Genomic DNA, 20,333 nt, shown 5'->3' with positions numbered 1-20,333 from the left:
AGCTAAGATGGATTCATGAACACACATCAATTTAGGAATTTAAAAGTTCTTTTTAAAAGAATTATTTTACGTTTTAAAGTTAGTCTATTAAACAAAATACTAATTAAACAATTGGAGGAAGGGCACCTGGATGAGGCAAACACTCGATGACTGAACTGGGGGGAACCTCAGACTTGACAGCAAAGCATCAGGTTTAAAGGCAGCAAATAGAGAGTCAGAGCCAGGGTTTAAGTCCCACCTCCAGGGCTTCCCTGCCATGTGATCTTGGACAAATTGCTTAGCTTCTCTGCACCCCATTCCCTGCAGAAAATGCCCAATAAGTTCCACCTGTGCCTATAGCCGTGGACAGGGAGCTACAAGGATTTAAGAAACTGACTCAGTAAGGTGCCTCCCCCAGTGCCTGGAACAGGGTTAGTGCCCAGCAAGTGTTCGCTCTCGTTGGTACTCGGTTGTTCTCTAAGTTCCCTTCCAGCTCTGACTTCCACCATTTTCTCAGTAGTATGAGGTCAGTCCCCCCTGCCTCACCTATTTTACAAGATTCCTGTGAGGCTCCAATGAGAAGATGTAGATAGAAGCATCTTTTCCCTTTAAGGAGCATTGCTCACCCAATGACGGTTGTCACACTGTCCACCCAGATCCCTGTCATGCCTTCCCTGTCTCCTGTCCAGCAGTTACACCCACTCAGCACAGTCACGCAATACTGAAGCCCTACTGTGTTCCAGGCCTTGTCCAAGGTGCCGAAGAGGAACATGAACTAGACAGCCCACCTGCCCTCAACTAGTTTATGCTCTGGTGAAAGGACACTGACAATGAACAAATAGAAAAAATAAGATACTTTCAGGGTTTGAAAAGGCTGTGGGGAAGAGTAAGTGAAGCCACCCAGGAGACGATGACCAGGGGAGGCTGCCCTCGCTCGGGCTGGGGAGGGCCATGCCCAGGAATGGCCATTTGAGTTGAGACTTGAATGCTGAAAGGGAGGCAGCTGTGCTGAGCCAGGAAAGAGCATCACAAGCAGAAGGGAGAGCAAAAGCAAGGACCTCAGGAAGGAAGGCTGCAAGGAGCCAGTGTGGCCGAAGTCTTGTTGGGGAGCAAGAAGAATGTTGGGGTCCCCGGTTACCCACAGCTCCCCCATCCCCTCTGCTTCCAGCCTCAGCACAGTGGAGGCCTTGGGTGCCCTTACTTGGTGGAGCCAGGTGGATCACATATCCGTTGCCAATGTAGACAGCCCAGTGCCTGTAGAAAGGGCGGAAAATCTCAATCAGGTCTCCAGGCTGGGGTTCAGGCTGCAAAACCAAGAAGAAGGCTGTTAGAGGTGATGGAAGAGCTGGGAACCAGGGCGGTGCTCAGCCCAGAAGGAGCAGCTCAGCGGCCTTCATCTCACAGCTCTCCAGGACGTCCTCCCAAGCCTGCCCGGCCACACCAGTGCCTGGCCCACTTCACACGCTTGTGTCCCAGAACTGCAGGGACTACGGGCCTGCCCATCTGTCTTTATGACTTGCAAAGTGCACTCCTAAGGGGTTTCTTCATTTGCTGGGGTGTCTATCTTCTTGTTACCCTTAATATTATTTACTGAACTCAAACTCTGAGTCAAGCACTCTGCTAAGTGTCTCACAGGTGCAGCTCAATAAATTCACACAGCCCTCCTATGAGGTGGGCACTGTTCTGAACCCCGTGTGATGAAAGAGGAAATCAAGGCTCAGAGATGGAAAGAAATTTTTGCAAAACTTCGCATCCCCTGAGTGATGTGACCAGGGCTCAGCGCTAGGCCTCCTGATTCCCAGGCCATCATCTTGACCACCATAGTGACCGTCAGGCAAGCACACGGGTTATCTGACTAGAGCTGCCCACCTGGGGGCCCTGCAGAGGCTGCCAAATCTGGGGGGGGCGGTATTCCACAGACACGCCCCTCCCTGACCCAGAGCCTGGCAGACAGGTGGAGTCAGCTACTGGCAGTAATGTGCCCCTGGCTGCTCCTCCTGAGGGTGAGTGTGCGTGCACGTGTGTGACAAGCAAAGAAAACTCTCTCTGCACTGTGCTCACTCCTCTACTTCTGACACTGGATGTGTGGGTTTCCCACACCAAGCAGTTCAGTCCTCGGTGCACACTGACTGGGTGTCCCACAGTTTAACTCAGTTCTGACACTCACAGCCCAGAGTCAGTGCAGACCCCACAGGCTTAGTCCCAGGAGACTGAGCTTCAGATGCCAGGTGCAGGTTGAAGTTGATACCTGCGCTCTAAACAACTGGCTGTAAATTGATGGTTCCCACAGCCCCCTTCCTTGGGTTCAATGGATTGCCGGAACAGCTCATAGAACTCAGGAAAACAGTTTACTTGCTAGAGGACCCGTTTACTAGAAAATATGCAACTCAGGAATGGCCAGGAATGCCGAAGACAAGCTGTAGGGGGAGGGATTCGGAGCTTCCTTGCTCCCTCTGGGGACCACTGCTCTCCAGCACCTCCATGCTCTCACCAACACCCCATGTTAGGGGCTTTATGGAGGCTTCATTATGTGGGCTCTGTTGATGAGAACTTTGCCCACTGGTGATTAACGCTACCTCCAGCTCTTTGATCACCTGGTCAGTTGAAAGAGGCTTCTGAATGATGAAATGCATTCCTCTCACCCCCACCGCTCAGGAAGTTACTCGGGTTTTAGAAGCTCTGTGGCAGGAACCTGGGACCAAGACTAAATATACATTTCTCATTACATCACAGTGAGCGTGTGTGGGAGTGAGAGTGTGCGTGCGTCTGCAGGGGAAGGTGGGAAGGATCTGAAACGCTCCTCAGAGCCCCGCCCTGTGATGAGAGCAGTGGCCCAGAGCCTGAGAACAGTCAGGATCACTGTCTTCAATGTACTGAGGTCCCAGTACCAGACACTGTGCTAAGAGCTGCAGGTGGGGACACTCCGCTCTGGGCCAGAATTGGGGTAATGAGCCTCTCTCACCCAAACCAACCGTAAATCTCTTTGGGACACCTGGAGACAGAGCTCCTCAGAGGCTGTTCCAGCCCTCTGTCCTTTCCTGCTCACCCCTTGCTCTTCAGGGACAGACCCATAGGGGTCTGTCCACATCCCACCTCCAAACTCTGGCCTGACTGAGAGATTCCATCAAAGATGAGTAGGGAGTACGGACTCCCCTGGGGTAGCAATGATGGGCAGTGGGAATAGCCCATCACCACTCTACAGTGGCTGTGAAGCAGGATAAAGGGCAGTTCATTTCTATTTATAGAAGCACTAAAACTGCCAAGAAGCATCCCATGTGGCAGGAAGGATACAGACAAATCATGTTGTCTTATTGTAGCAATTATAATTTATCTTCCCAGAAAAAGGCCCTCAGACCTTACTGAGAATCTATTTCAGAACATTGGACAATGGTTACAACTTACAAATCCCATTTGTTTTCCAAAACAAAGGGAAAAAATGTATATTAATTGTTGGGTAAGAGTTAGGAGGTCTTCAAGGATCCCCAGAAGGGAAATTAAGTGGGCATTTCCATGAATAAGCCAGGACATAAAGGCAAGACAGAGGCCCAGCCCTCAGGGAGCCTAAAGATGAGAAAAGGAGACATTTTGGACTTGAGTAATATGAGGGCCTCCCTGGTGGCTCATACGTTAGAGTCTGCCTGCAATGAAGGAGACACAGGTTCGATCCCTCGGTCAGGAAGATCCCCTGGAGAAGGGAATGGCAGCTCACTCAAGTATTCTTGCCTGAGATTTCCATGGACAGAGGAGCCTAGTGGGCTACAGTCCATGGTGTCGCAAAAAGTCAGACACAACTGAGCAACTAACATTTTCACTTAATATGCTGTCAAGTAATAAGCAGCCAGTAGGTACGCAGACCCAAGGAGCTCACTGTGTCCCAAGCAAATCACAATGAAAGAAGACCAATGCAGAGAAACATGTTTACTATAGATATACACACACACACACACACACAGCAACAAAAATATGTACGAAGAAACTCGGGCTCTGTAACACTGAATACTGATGCTAAGTGAAAAAAGCCATACCAAAAACCTACCTACAGTAAAAATCTACATACTGTGTGATTCCATTTATTTGTCATTCCAGAACAGCCATCCCTATAGGACAGAAAAGTAATCCATGATTGCCAGGGGCTACAAGGGGTGGACAAGAAAGGGGTATGAGGGAATTTTGGAGCAATGAAAGTTTCTGTACTATTCTGTATTTGATCATGGTGAATGGTTACTCAATTGTATGTGTTTATCAAAACCCACTGAACTGAACACCAAATGGAGTAAATTCAACCTTAATTTTTTAATTAATACAATTTTTTAACTTTGAAAAATGGATTTCTACAGTTTGAAAGCAAAAAAGCTGTGATTTTTTTAATATTCAATCATATTGCCTCTCTTATAAAAGGCAAAAGGTACATATTTCCAAATATGAACTAGCTTAAAACATGTCACCACTCAAGGAAATTTCTTTTTAAAAATGATCTGAAGGTGATGGATTCAGCCATGGGGCCGTGTGCACTAGCTAGAAGCAAGGACTCGATGTTCACGTGACAACACAGGCTATCTTAGCTACAGTGCTGAGTGGAAAAATGAAGACTGAGCTCTGCAAAATACCACTTATATAAATTAAAGACGCCCACACACAAACCAATAATACACGTCTTATCAGAACCATACCCAAAAAAGTTATTTTTAAAAAGCAACAACAAAAGCATCTCAAAAACACACACATCATTTTAGAAATTAAAGAACACAATATTAAACATATTAGGATGCTAGCTAACCATTGGGAAGATGGAGAGAAAAATGATGATATAATGAAACTTAAAAGTAAACAGAAGACAAGGGGTCTTGCAAGGACCAGTGAGGACAGGTTGCCATGAACACACACATGAATAATTCACACTCTTTCACTAAACTCTAACTGGAGAAACAACTGCTCAATGACACACAGCCAACTGTGCTCAATCAAAATTAAAAACTCAAGAAATCGTGTTATAAATTTAGAAATACGGGAACTACAGTCCTTGGGCCCGTTGTGTGCCTCTGCTTATTTTTGTCTGCTGGCAAAGAGTAATGTTTACATTTTTTAATGGTTGGGGGGAAAGTCAAAAGAAGAATATATTGTGACACAAGAAATTATATGAAATTCAAACTCCAGCATCTATAAAGTTTTATTGGCATCCCCATCATTTACGTTGTGGCCAATGCTGTTTTCTCTCTATGGCAACAGAGACCAGACATAGTAAAATGTTCCCTCTCTGGCCCTTAAGTTTGGATTGAAAGTGATCCATCCCTCACTCAGCTTGATCCCCAGCTCCAAAATCTAGTGGTATGCTATGCCAGGTGATCTTCCCGCAGGAACAGGGGAGCCAGCAGGAAGCCAGCAATTCTCCTGAGCGCAGTAACCAGGGCTCTCCCACACAACGCAGGCAATGACAATGGCAAAGCTGAGACTCTGCGCCCACAGGATTTCAGAACAAAAGGTCTTTATCCTCTGCACAAAAGCACAGCTTATAATGAGCTGTGTAACAGCTATTTTCCTTAGCAAGCAAATGGGGAACAGTGTCTGGCCTCCACAATTCGTATTGGAAAAACAACCTAGACGACCATTAATAAGGACCAGTGAAATAAATTATCTTATATGTGTATGTATATACAGCCAATAGAGAGAACAGGTTGGTTTTACATGAGCAGACACAGAAGCAATCGAAAAGATAAGTTGGAAAACATTACCCCACTTTTGTTTAAAAAAGATCATTGTGACAAATATATGATATTGCTTTTATGTGAAATCTAAAACTAGGCTACAAATAAACTTATCTGCAAAACAGAAATAGAGTTACAGATGTAGAAAAGAAACTTATGGCTCTGGGGGGAGGGGAGTAGGGAAAGATAAATTGGAAGAATTTATTGACACATACACACCACTATATATAAAATAAATAACTAATAAGAATCTACTGTATAGCTCAGGGAATTCTACTCAATACTCCGTAATGGCTTATATGGGAAAAGAATCTAAAAGAGTGGGTGTATGTATACGTATAACACACTCACTTTGCTGTATAGCTGAAGCTAACACAACATTGTAAATCAACTATACCTCTATAAAAATTATTTTTAAAAAACATTGTACACATATAAGCAAAACATTATACACTATATACGAGCTACAGAAAATACATCAAATTGTTATATACTATATACAGTGCGGGATTGGGATTCAGAGACTTACATTTTATGTTATATTATTCTATTGTTTTTAATCAATGTGAATTACTTTCATGATAAAAAAATTTTTTTAATAATTTTAGATGGGAAAAAATCCTTCATACTGATGACCTTGCAGTTTTTTAATTGGAAAAGGTGAATCTTCTCTGTCACCAAAACCTCTTAAAACCATCTTTCATTTGAAGCCTGTAAATATTACCATGTTAATAATGCTTAAAAATCATTAACATTTAAATGTGTCAATAACACATAAAACCACAAAATAAAACCTAAAATAATATAGGTGGATACATGTCAGATCTTAGAATAGAGATGGACATTCTAAAGATAAAGTCCAAAGAAAAAGGCATAAAGTAAAAGATTGAAAGTTTTTATAGGTTTCCGTGGTGGCTCAGTGGTGAAGAATCCAGCTACCAATGCAGAAGACACGTTTGATCCCTGATCCAGGAAGATCCCACATGCCTTGGAACAATTAAACCTGTGTGCCACAACTATTGAGCCTGAACTCTACAGCCCAGGCACCGCAACTACTGAAGCCCACGCACCCTAGAGGCCGGGCTCAGCAACAACAGAAGCCTCTGCAACTACAGAGTAGACCTGGCTTATCGCAACTAGAGGAAAACCCTCGCAACAATGAAAACCCAGCAGTCAAAAATAAATAAATAAATAATAAACATTTGGGGGGAAAAGTTTTTATGATTGAAAAAAAATGTTAAAGTTCTTCTTATTTCAACTTTCTATCATTGCCTATTATGTTCACACTCCCTCTTAAGAGAAAATGACCACCCACAATCCCGACTGCCCCGGCAGCCACACTTTATACCACGTGACCACGGCATCTCAGCCTCCACCAGCTGGACTAGAAAAAGGCATGGACCCCAAGCAGGTCAGTGTCCTGTGATCCTCCATGGTCCTCTCTCTCACTCTCAAAAATTTGAATCAAGTAATTTTTAAAACTAGCTTTTGACACAAGAGCCTAAATTGAAAAATCATGACATGGAGGAGACAAGAGAGACCCCAGTGAAGCACAGGCCAAACCAAGGGGTGGAGTTCTCACACCCACTCTGACCAAGCAGAAGACCCCCGTGGACAGTGGGAGAGAAGGAAGCAGGCTCATCAAGAACAGCTAGCTCAGTCACGCCACGGGTGGAGCACTGAAAGTGAAAGTGAAGTCGCTCAGTCGTGCCCGACTCTTTGTGACCCCATGGGAGTAGCCTGCACCAAGCTCCTCTGTCCATGGGACTTTCAGGGCAAGACTGCTGGAGTGGGTTGCCATTCCCTTCTCCAATGCATGAAAGTGAAAAGTGAAAGTGAAGTCGCTCAGTCGTGTCCGACTCTTAGCAACCCTATGAACTGCAGTCTACCAGGCTCCTCCATCCATGGGATTTTCCAGACAAGAGTACTGGAGTGGGGTGCCATTAGAGATGCACAAATTTCAGCTTCGGAGTACCTGGAATCACCATGATCCTTAACTGCCTCCCAGCCCCTGGGAGGCCCAGCTTTATTAGAGCTCCTGTACTTAAGTTTTCCCCTTACCCCTCTACATGTGTCCTTAGAATAAACCTTCTTTGCTTGAGCTAGCTTAAGTGGGCTGCTTGTAATCAAAAGAGCCAGGCCAGAAAATTCTGTGCACTGAAAAAACACCACAGACAAACTACCATGACTAACTGGAAGAAAATGATAGCCTTAATATATAAAGAATTTTCATGAATCAAGAAAAAATTTAAACACTGAAACAGAAAAAATGGAGACAGAGTATAATAACTAATTTTTAAAAGAGAAATATATATTACCACTAACACAAGAAAACTTATTCTATCTCAATAGTAATCAAATTAAAGTAAATTAAAAAATGGTTCAGGGGAAATACTAATACTAAATATAAGAAAAGATGCAGGTAAACAGATACCTTCAGTCACTGTTGATAGGCGTATAAATCAATACAACTCTTTTCTGAAGGTCAATTTGGCAATTTGTATCACTAACCTTAAAAATGGGCTTCCAGGCGGCACTAGTGGTAAAGAACCTGCCTGCCAATGCTGGAGACATAAGAGAGGTGGGTTGGATCCCTAGGTCAGGAAGATCCCCTGGAGGAGGGCACGGCAACCTAGAGAATCCTTTGGACAGAGGAGTCTGGCAGGCTATGATTCACAGGGTCGCAAAGAGTCGGACACAACTGAAGCAACTTAGTATGCATGCCTGCACACAATCTTAAATATATTCATATTCTCTGACTCACATCTTTATAGACCAGCTCTTAATAATAACCTGAAACACGTATAAAAGATGTCACAAACTCATATCTAATGACAAAACATTAGATACCTAAATATTCTACATAAAGATATTAGTTAAATTCTGCCATATTTATATAGTATACTGTACAGTTATATTTTAAAAGAATACTTAAGGACAAGAAATAACCATAACATAATGGTTAATAAAAAAGCTTTACAATCAAGGATAACTCAGTATTTTAAGTTTAAAAAAAAATCTTTACACAAAATGGTATTTTTTTTAAACTTTGTTTCAAAAGGAAAACCAACACATTAAAAAAAATTGTGGAAGTACACCAAAATGTAAACAGTGTTCATTACTAGGTGGTGGAATTTGGGATATTAATTTTCTTTTTAATTATTTTCTAGTTTTCCAAAAGTGTAAATACATATACATTTGCTTTAGAATCAGAAAACAATGTAAGGTTTGATAAACATAGTGTGCTCAATCTGGGGTAATCCCTACAATTACTATTATGTAACAAAATAAATACACAAAAGACTAGAAAGATATATACCAACATCCTAACAGGTTCCCTCCAGGTGCTCAGGCTAAGGGTGGTTGTTGTGATTATTTTGTTTCCTTCTATTTTTCTGCATTTTCCAGCTTTTCTGCAATGAGCATTTGTAAGTTTACAGCATACTTTCCAACTTTATTATTTCTCCACTTTATTATGAAAATTTTTCAAATGCTCAAAATTGAAAGCTTTTTTTCATGAACATACCCACCACCTAGATTCTACCATTGTGTTACTGTATGTACTTTATCACAAATATGTCCACCTATTCATTCCAACTGCATGTATCTTTAAACTCCTCTTACGTCTGTGAAAGGCAGACATAAAGCACTGGGGCGCCCAGGACAATGGCAACAGTGACAACAGCAGCGAAACAAGCATGTGACGTGCTCTCCCGCTGACGGGCTCCAGAACTCACTGGGTTCCTGACCCCAAGCCTCCAGCCTTTACCCCGGCTGTGGTCTCAGACCCGAGCCTTGCCCAAATTACAGGGGAGGAGGCTGCCAGCATGCATGCAGAATCACCCTGCCCTTAACAAACGCTCTCTCCTACCTGAGGGAAGCGGTGTAACTGGTCAACAATACCCCTTGAGAATTCTTTCCCCTTGGGGATGCTCACCTCTGCCTGGGAGGGTCAAAGGACTCATTCATTTGCTCATTCCCTCAACAGAGGCTCACAGAGTCAGGTACCTGGGCTACGCCCATGAACAAAGCCAAGATACCCGTCTTCATAGAGCTCTTGTTCAGTATCAGAGAGAGAGAAAGAAATTCTTCAAATGCATTTAAAGCCTCAGTGTCGGTGTGCTTAGTTTCTCGGTCGTGTGCGTCTCTTTGTGACCCCATGGGCTGTAGCCCACCAGCCTCCTCTGTCCGTGGGATTCTCCAGGCAAGAATACTGGAGTGGGTGGCCATTCCCTTCTCCAAGGAATCTTCCTGATCCAGGGATCGAACTCGGATCTCCTGCATTGCAGGAGGATTCTTTATCGTTTGAGCCACCAGGGAAGCCCCAGTAAATGATGATATCAAATAGAAGAGATATCAAATAAGACCAAAAAGAAAGAAAAGGTAAAACAGGATTAAGTGGTCTGGAGCACAATGTGGTTGGCGGGGAGGGGGTTGTGGAACGCAGGCTGCAACAGTCTAAGGGTGTCAGGGAAGGCAGAGAGTGGGCCCCGCAGATACCGGGAACATTCAGGCCAAGGGGACAACCTGAGCAAAGGCCCCAGGTAGGCATGTGTTTGAGGAACATCCTGGAGGCCAGCGTGGCTGGAGTGCGGGGGGAGGAGGAGAGGGTAGGATGGAAGATGGAGAGAGAAGCTGATGGCTCAGACAAGATGGGGACAGCAGCGCATGAGAAAAAATGGATTCTGGACGTCTTTGAAGGTAGACTCAACAAGATTTGCAATGAGGGAAGATTTGAAGGAGAGAGGAGTGAAATGTGACTTCAAGGTTTCCAGGAGGCCGAATGGGCAGGCTGCTGGTGGGGAGGGTACACTGGGGTGAAATGTCCACCTGGAATGGGGCAGCTGCATGTGTGAGTCTGGAGGTCAGAGGAGCGGTCTGGGGTGAAGGTCGCTGCTGATCTTCAGAACAGCTCCTACTGGGAGTTGGAGGCAAAAACCTGGCTGAAATGGGTATAAGAGAGACTAGGAGGAGAGGACCTCCTCCTGGGAAAGGCAGCATCAGAGATTTTTGTTGAAGTCTTGAAAAATGAGGCGGAGCATGTATTCAAACCCAAATCCTGCCCTTTTTTTTTTTTGGCCACACCATGTGGCAGGTGGGATTTCCTGACCAGGGATCAAACCTGTGTCCTCTGCAGTGGAAGCGCTGAGTCTTAACCTCAGGACTGCCAGAGAAGTCCCCCAAATCCTTCACTCTTAACTCTCACACTCCGCTGCAATCAGAGGAGGCAGAAAAGCAGATGGAGAGCAGACAGATGGAGACAGGTGAACAGGGGTGGGGCCAGACAGGAGCCAAAGCACAGCGGTGCGGGCATCTCAGGGCGATCTTAGGGTTGGGTCAGAAGCAGGATCCCTGGGGTGGACCCAGGCCTGGTGTTTTGGGGTTTTTTTTAAGCCTCCAGGTGATTCTACTGTGCAGCCCAGAGGGAGAACCACAGGAGAGGGTGTCCGTAGGGCAGAGAAGGCTAGACAGAGAGGGGCAGTCGTACCTCATTTTGCAGTTGGGGAAACTGAGACTAAGATAAGGTCACTTACCCAGGGTCAGCCCGCAAGTAGCCAGTCAGGAACCTGAATCCCACCTCGTCCCCACCACAAGGAGGAGGGACACCACCCAGCCCTCTAGCAGATTTCGCCATCTGCCCCTGAATGATAACCAACATTCACTCCTGCAACTCAGAGCCAGTGTGAGACCCTCAGGTGTGGGCACTGCACAGGACCAGAGGGGAAAGGAAAGGCACTTCCAGAAGAATTTTTAACCCAAGCATTGAAACAAAGCAAAAGGAATGTTTTTCTTTCATTCAAGACCACTAGGAAGCATTCCAGTCCACCCACGCTCAGCCCCATTTAGCCCCCTTGTCAGAAGTTTGCAATCTGTTTTTTTTAATTAATTTATTTTTTATTGAAGGATAATTGCTTTACAGAATTTTGCTCTTTTCTGTCAAACCTCAACATGAATCAGCCATAGATATACATATATCCCCTCCTTTTTGAACCTCCCTCCATCTCCCTCCCCATCCCACCCCTCCAGGTTGACACAGAGCCCCTGTTTGAGTCTCCTGAGCCACACAGCAAATTCCTGTTGGCTATCTATTTTACATATGGTAGTGTAAGTTTCCATGTTACTCTTTCCATACATCTCACCTTCTCCTCCCCTCTCCCCATGTCCATAAGTCTATTCTCTATGTCTGTTTCTTCATTGCTGCCCTGTAAATAAATTCTTCAGTACCATTTTTCTAGATTCCAATATATGTGTTAGAATACAGTATTTATCTTTCTCTTTCTGACTCACTTCACTCTGTATAATAGGTTCTAAGTTCATCCACCTCACCAGAACTGACTCAAATGCATTCCTTTTTATGGCTGAGCAATATTCCATTGTGTATATGTACCACAACTTCTTTATCCATTCATCTGTTGATGGACATCTAGGTTGCTTCCCTGTTCTAGCTGTTGTAAATAGTGCTGCAATGAACAATGGGATACATGTGTCTCTTTCAATTTTGGTTTCTTCAGGGAATATGCCTAGGAGTGGGATTGCTGGGTCATACGGTGGTTTTATTCCTAGTTTTTTAAGGAATCTCCATACCGTCTTCCATAGTGGCTGTATCAATTTACATTCCCACCAACAGTGCATGAGCATTCCCTTCTCTCCACACCCTCTCCAGCATTTGTTGTTTGTAGACTTTTTGATGACGGCCATTCTGACCAGTGTGAGGTGATTATCTCATTGTAGTTTTGATTTGCATTTCTCTAATAATGAGTGATGTTGAGCATTTTTCATGTATTTTTCATGTGTTAGCCATCTAGAAACGTCTGTTTAAGTCTTTTTCCCACTTTGTGATTGGGTTGTTTGTTTTTCTGGTATTGAGTTGTATGAGCTGTTGGTATATTTTGGAAGTTAATCCTTTGTCAGTTGATTCATTTGCTGTTATTTTCTCCCATTTGAGGGTTGAATTTTCACCTTGCTTATAGTTTCCTTTGCTGTGCAAAAGCTTTTAAGTTTAATCAGGTCCCAGCTATTTACTTTTGTTTTTATTTCCATTACTCTAGGAGGTGGGTCATAGAGGATCTTGCTTTGATTTATGTCATTGAGTGTTCTGCCTATGCTTTCCTCTAAGAGTTTTCTAGTTTCTGGTCTTACATTTAGGTCTTTAATCCATTTTGAGTTTATCTTTGTGTATGGTGTAAGGAAGTGTTCTAATTTCATTCTTTTACATGTAGCGGTCCAGTTTTCCCAGCACCATTTATTGAAGTGGCGGTCAATGTTGATTTTTTTAAATGAAATATTTCAGGAGTACAAAAAACACAGAAAGTAGGCTAGTGAGCATGACTGCTGTGTTTAAAGCAGGATGCATTTGGTTTTTAGAAACTGCATACTGATTACAGCCTTGGGGCTCCGAAGCCATACAGTCAGGGTTCAAATTCCAGCTGTACTACTTATTAGCTGAGTAGCCTTGGTCACCGTTACCTAACTCCCAGCCTCAGTTCCCTCAGCTCTAAGATAAGGGTAATTACAGCACACAATTCAGGAGACTGTCCTGAGGACATGAGTTAGTACCTGTAAAGCAAACACTACCTGGTACACAGGTGCGTCCTCAGTCACTGCAGTAGAGTCTGACTCTTTGCGACCCCATGGACTGTACCCCACCAGCCTCCTCTGTCCATGGGATTCTCCAGGCAAGACTACTGGAGTGGGAATTGAAAGAGACACGTGTACCCCAATGTTCATCACAGCACTGTTTACAATAGCTAGGACATGGAAGCAACCTAGATGTCCATCGGCAGACGAATGGATAAGAAAGTTGTGGTACATGTACACAATGGGATATTACTCAGCTAATAAAAAGAATGCATTTGAGTCCGTTCTAATGAGGTGGATGAAACTGGAGCCTATTATACAGAGTGAAGTAAGTCAGAAAGAAAAACAGCAATACAGTATATTAATGCATATATATGGAATTTAGAAAGATGGTAACGATGACCCTATATGCACAACAGCAAAAGAGACACAGATGTAAAGGACAAACTTTTCAACTCTGTGGGAGAAGGCGAGGGTGGGATGATTTGAGAGACTAGCACTGAAACATGTATATTATCATATGTGGAGCAGATGACCAGTCCAAGTTTGATGCATGAAGCAGGGCACTCAAAACCAGTCCACTGGGACAATCCTGAGGGATGGGATGGGGAGGGCGGTGGGAGGGGGTTTCCGGATGGACACCCATGACTGATTCATGTCAGTGTATGGCAAAAAACACCACAATATTGTAAAGGAACTAGCCTCCAATTAAAATAAATTAATTTTTTAAAAAAGAATACTGGAGCGGGTTGCGATGCCCTCCTCCAGGGAATCTCCTGACGCGGGGATAGAACTTGTGTCTCCTGCATTGGCAGGTGGGTTCTTTCCCACTAGCGCCACCTGGGAAGCCCTGGCAAATAGGTAGCATTCTGTAAATGTCAGTTTTTGCTGCCACTGTTCTTGGGGATGTTTTTATTATTCTTGATTTGGAAGGTTCACAGATAGCTCCAGGACCAACTGGAGACACTCTGGAGGTTGTGAAACCCTCTTTGTTCCCAAATCACATGCTGTGGTGAGTGTGGAAATCCCTCATCTCATCCACTCCATCTCTGATACTCTGGGGAAACCCTCGAGAGGCACGTAATTCAAAATAAAAGCAAAACCCTGAAGTCTGGGGAGGGTGCTGAGAACGGATTTTGCCAGCAGAGAGTTGGGAGTTTTAATGCAAAGACTTTAGGAAGAAAAGAAACCCCGGAGGAGCCCACCCTCATACTGTCTGTCTGAGACTGCATTTTCAGAAGCAGAACCCAGTCCACCTAAGACTGAGGCCCCTTTGCTCCATTGCTGTGTGACCTTCAGGAATCACTTAACCTCTCTGAGCTTCTCCAGCAGAGTTTGTGTCAGGAATAATGGAATAATGGGGGTGAGAACTCTGAAAACCACTTAACACCTGTTAGAGAGTCCCAAACTCATGCCCCAGGCTGGGTGGGTGCAGGGAACTGGGTGAAGGGGGAGGCCAGACTCCCCAGCTTCAGGCCCAGCAAGAAGGTAGAGGAGGGGCTGGGCTGACTCATCACCTCTTCCCTCCCAGCCTCTGGGAGAGGGACAGTAGCAGCTCCAATCAGGCACCAGTCCAGCCCCAGCAGCCCAAAGGTCATGGGTATCCTGAAAAAGGAGGCAAAGCTCATCTGCCTTCCCAGACTCTTGACCCCCACAAGCTCCAGACCTGTTCCACGTGTTGAACCTCAGCCCACGGGAACCAGGACTTCCCCTGAACTCATCTGGGAACCACCACCGCTGCCACCAGGCACCCCTCGGGGTTTTCACAAGTTACTTGGAATCCTTACAGCAGCCCTATTTTAACCACCAGAAAACAGCTCAGAGATGGAAAGTAACTTGCCCAAGAGAACTCCTGAGAAGTGGTGCCAGGGGGCTTCCCTGCTGGCTCAGTGGTAAAGAATCCACCTGCTAATGCAAGAGACATGGGTCCAATCCCTGATCCGGGAAGATCCTGTATGCCATAGAGCAACTAAGCCCGTGCCCACAGCTACTGAGCCTGTGCTCTAGAGCCCGGGAGCCTGCCAGGCTGAACTACTGAAGCCCGCCTGCCCTAGAGCCTGCGCTCTGTGACAAGAGAAGCCACAGCAGCAAGGAGCCCGCAAACTGCAACTGGACACCAGGCCCCACTCGCCACAGCTAGAGAAAAGCCCCCGCGGCAACGAAGACCCAGCACAGCCAAAAATAAATTCATTAACTAAATTATTTTTAAAAAGAAGTGAGGCCAGGATTACACTACAGGTCTTCCTGAACCCGAAGGCCGAGTTCTTCCCGCTGCACCCAGTAATTCACGCGAAGCTTCTGACATCTGCTCACCACCCCCACGGCGGGTTTTGCCACTGCTTCACAAGGCCCTCGACTGTTTGCTAGCAAATCCCCACTCATCCCTCATGTCCCCGCCTCCTCAGCGCCTTCCCCTGACTTCCCTGTAGAGAGGGTTTATCAGCCACAGCCCGTTTTGTCTATAATGATGACTATAATTGTCAGGCTGAGCCCCGGGGAAAGGAGCAATCAGTTTCCCTGCCCAGCCCACCAGCTGCACTGGGCAGCCAGCCAGGCACATACAATGTTCTCAGCAGAGGTTTGTGGGCTCTGCTTCCTGCTCAAGCCCCCTCCACAGTACAGATGAACCCTTGCCCTGCCTGAAGCATCCACTTCTCCCTCCTCCCCTTTGCACCTTAACTAGCTCCACAGAGATCTGTCGGGATGTCAGGCAAACCTAGAGGGTCGTGAAGAGGTCCATAAGAGAGTCTCAAGTCAGAGCCCAGAGCAGGCTCATCAATTTCTGCATATCTGCAGGCAGGAATAGAGATGCAGATGTAGAGAACAGACTTGTGGACACAGGAGGGGAAGGGAGGGTGGGATGAATTGAGAGAGTACCACCGGCTTACGTATACTGCCATGTGTAAAATAGAAAGCTAGCGGGAAGCAGTTTTGTGGCGCATGGAACTCAGCTCAGGGCTCTGTGATGACCTAGAAGGTGGAATGGGAGTGGGGGTGGGAGAGAGGCTCCAGAGGGAGGGGATGTGTGTACACTTATAGCTGATTCGTGTTGTACAGCAGAAACCAACACAACACTGTAAAGCAATTATCCTCCAGCTTGAAATATTTTTTTTGTAATTTCTCCATATCTGGAGCCTCAGAAGCCCTTTGGATCTTCACTTACCCAGCAGCAGCTGCTCAACAAGCCACGGGTTTAAGGACAGGGTGCATGGAGAAGAGAAGGCAAAGCTCTTGGACCACGCCTCCTAAGCAAATGTATTAATAGAACACAGTGGCACTGACCTGGAGGCCTCAGGACTGGACTGAAGGGCTTGGAAAAACGTGGGCCCATATGGTCGACATGCAGCCTCTCCAACCCAGGGAGATCCAGGGAGCTTCTAACAGAATAACTAACAATTGTCAAGTCCTAAAAGCCAGGCTTCCCAGGTGGCTCAGTGGCAAAGAATCCACCTGCCATACAGGAGATGTAGGTTTGATTCCTGGGTTGGGAAGATCCCTTGGAGAAGAGAATGGCAACCCACTCCAGTATTCTTGCCTGGGAAATCCCATGGACAGAGGAGCCTGGCAGTCTATAATCCATGGAGTTGCAAAGAGTAGGACACGACAAAGCACAAACACACACACACACACACACACACATATACACACACACACACACAAGAGCCAGGCAGTGGCATACATAGAGTGGGAAAGTACACCCATCCTTTGGGTGCAGACAAATAGACGAGTTGTCCATAGAGAATTTTAAAGCAATAAGACCTACCAAGAGTCAGTCTGCTGTTTATTATCACCATATGCCGACACTTTTAAACAGTATCAGTGATAATGGTCTAAGTTCTAACTCATGCAGTTCCTGCCAAGATTTAATAACATGCATGCGAGCTTTAAGTAAGCACACATTCCTATTCTTTGAAAAGCTTAGTTTTCTATGTGGAAGTCTAATCAGAGAACACCTAGCTATACAATGAACCTCCAACACACACAGACTCAGCTCCATGTGTCTGCTCCAACAGTAAGTTCTGAATGGCTCAGAATGGTTCAAGTTCACTTTCAGGACAGTTTGGGCTACCAATCCCTCTCTACATTTTCCTGTGTTTAAACAGAAGACAAGCGTCTGCGCTCCCAGCACCAGAAGAAAAGAGACTAAAAGAGGAGTGTCTGAAAGTCTGAATCAATTTCACTGGGAACTAAACTCTCATTCTAAAGCAATGGATTAAATAAATGTCAAAGTTCGCCATCATTCAGCCATTTTCTCTGATTTTTGCCAAAGAAGAAAAACTTGGGAGAATTTTACCAAATAAAAACTTATGATGGATTTTCTGGTGAAGATGTTTTAGTCAAAATGTTTTAAATGTGGATATATTTAAAAGCCACTAGAATGGATAAACAACAAAGTCCTACTGTATAGCACAGGGAACTATAGTTAATATCCTATGATAAGTTATAATGGAAAAGAACATTAAAAAGAATATATGTGTGTGTATATATATATAACTGAATCACTGTGTTGTACAACAGAAATTAACACATTATAAATCAACTATACTCCAATAAAATCAATTTTAAAAATAAAAATAAAAAATCAGAAATTCTCTAGCAGTCCAGTGCTTAGGACTCTCCGATCTCACTGCCTAAAGCCTGAGTTCTACCCCTGGTCAGGGAACTGAATCCCACAAGCTGAACGGCACAGACAAAAAACAAAACAAACAAACCAAAAACCTAGAGATCAACAAACATAAATTAAAAATAAAAGCCACCAGAATTAATTTTTTAAGACATAGGCAGCATTGCAGTTTCTGGAATTTATTACAAAATGGGATTTTTATTAATCTCTGACAAACCAATTCTAATGTTTAAGGCTTTTCCTATTTGTATATCTGTTGTTTCATATGAGAGAAGCTTTTGAAATTAATAAAAAGTGTTCTTCAATCAACTGTGAGCCAAGACAGATTGACAAGTCTGCCTCTACTGAGAGCTGCATATGCAAAGAAGATCAGTTTTGTCAAAGTCAAGGACAACTTTTCAGAAGAAGTTCCAAAACAGAAACTATAATGTTGTCATTATTCATGACTATAACCAACCTAACTATAAGAACAAGTTTTCTTCTAAACTACATTAATGCAACTAAAAACTATTAACCCATTATTTCTATTTTTCTCTATAACATCTACCCTACTTTTCAATTTTTATTTTTTCACTGGCATGATTTCATATACAAAGCTCAACAGAAGCAACTTTACTGTGTTTCTTTTCCAGCCATTACTAAATATTTATTTCATGATTATTACTGAAAATAATGTTGTTAGATAAGGAAGAGGGATGTTTTTAAATGACCACTCCCAGCATCAAATATGCCAGGTACACCCTAATACCACGCATGCCTTAAGCTCTTTACACGGATTAAACCATAATCATAATCAGAACACTGAATTACAGGTGAGCACTTAATATGTGTGCAAAGCACGTTCTGAGCACTTCAGAAGTATTAAGTCACATAATCGTCACTCTGGGACTGGACACGTGATCAACGTGCCACAGCTAGGGAACAGGATGGTGAACATGATCCCAGGGGTGTCTTCCTCAAAAGCCGGGCTCAGAACCTCTCCGCAGAGGGTCCTGATCGGTTGAAAGGAAGCATGTACTAAGCCCCTTTATGATTTCTGAACCACATCACAGATGAGAGATAGGAAAAGTGAAAGTTGGGAAACTGCTGGCAGGGCGCCATGAAGCGTCTCAGCTGAGGCCAGAAAAACGCCCCTGTGGTCAAACCCAGGCGGTGGGGGCGGGGTGGGGTGCAGCAGGTGCAGCCCAGACATCCTACTCCAGGAGCCCCTCCCTGTGCTCTGGTCCGACTCAGGAAGGCAGACAGGACCTTGGCGGAGCAAGTCTCTCCTTGCTGCCTCCCAGCTCCGGTTGGCCCTGCCTTCCCCGGCTCCTGTTTCAGGCAAACAGGACCTGTCCATACAAGTACTCACACTAAGACAATTCTAACCACTGACCGTCTCACGCCTGATGCCCACCCCACCGGCCAATGGAGGTGTGGCCCGCACATCCTCAAGGACCCGTTCTCTGATGACTCAGACCGACCCAGACACGGCCCCCACCCCCAGGCCACGCACACCCGCATTACTTACAAAGGGTGCACGCATCTTCTTGGGTGATGGCGGCCCTCGATTTCAGGCTGGAGTTGACTTTATCAGCTGTGTAAATGCCTGAGGCAGGAGGGAGCGGGGAGTCACCGTCAGTAACAAGAAACCGCGTCCCCAAAACCCCAGGGGCCAGTGACTTCTGGCGGAGGAGACCGTGCCCAGTTGATCTCCAAATTCTCCTGCAACGACCGGCTCACTCCATTCCAGTTCCTTGCCGGTCCCCTCCCAGCCCCTGCACCTGGCCATGAACCCTCGCAGGGCGGGCAGGAAGGTTCACCTGATACCGGAGAGGCTGGCGGTGCAGCGGCGGGGAGCGCGATCGGTGTCACCTGCCCGGGCGGCCGCGCCCCAGAAAGTCCGCGGCGCCGCGCCCGCGCGGCCCTTCCTCCCCGGCCGCTGCGCTCAGCTAAACCGAGCTAACTTGTTTACTCCGGTCTCACCCAAGTCCTCCATCCCCCACACAGCCTGGGACACCGGGAGAGCCACCCCAAGCGTCTCACCCTCCTTACGAGCTGGGATTACTGCTCCACCCACCTCGCGAACTTAGAAGGCAGTAGCGGCCTCCACCAGGAAGGGAACCAGTTAAATGGCCGCAGAGTTCAGGCCCGCATGAGGTCACTCGGCCCCTCCCCGTGTGGCTGATTAGAGCCTCGCAGAGCTCACGCCCAGGGCGACAGGGACAGCCTGCTCCGGCCTCCGGGGCAGACAGGCCAGGATGCTTTCCGCTCACCGCGAACCCTCTCCACACACACTACCCTGAGAAGAGGAGCTCCGAGAACCCAGGTTGGGGCCACCCCCGCGCAATATTTTAAGATCTCGTATACCTATCTATAGAGAAGGCGATGGCACCCCACTCCAGTACTCTTGCCTGGAGAATCCCATGGACGGAGGAGCCTGGTAGGCTGCAGTCCATGGGGTGGCGAAG

At 45.7% G+C, this 20,333-nt stretch overlaps 1 protein-coding gene across 2 annotated transcripts in view; it reads right to left on the bottom strand.

Moving 5' to 3' along the window:
* The window catches only part of PLAAT3 (phospholipase A and acyltransferase 3), a 34,888-nt gene extending 14,901 nt beyond the window's left edge, over positions 1-19,987 (bottom strand). For both annotated transcript variants that reach the window (XM_068976036.1, XM_068976035.1), the window contains exons 1-3: positions 19,943-19,987; positions 19,394-19,471; positions 1,181-1,283 (exon numbers count right to left, since the gene is read on the bottom strand). In XM_068976036.1, coding sequence (XP_068832137.1) covers positions 1,181-1,283; positions 19,394-19,408 — 118 coding nt within the window. In that variant the 5' untranslated portion in view covers positions 19,409-19,471; positions 19,943-19,987. The remainder of the gene's footprint in view (positions 1-1,180; positions 1,284-19,393; positions 19,472-19,942) is intronic.
* Positions 19,988-20,333: the final 346 nt, after the last annotated feature.

The sequence above is a fragment of the Capricornis sumatraensis genome, chromosome 8, assembly GCF_032405125.1.
Source record: "Capricornis sumatraensis isolate serow.1 chromosome 8, serow.2, whole genome shotgun sequence".
Taxonomy (NCBI): Eukaryota; Metazoa; Chordata; class Mammalia; order Artiodactyla; family Bovidae; genus Capricornis; species Capricornis sumatraensis.
Note: the sequence above shows the minus strand (reverse complement) of the source record. Positions and strands in the feature narration are given on the sequence as shown.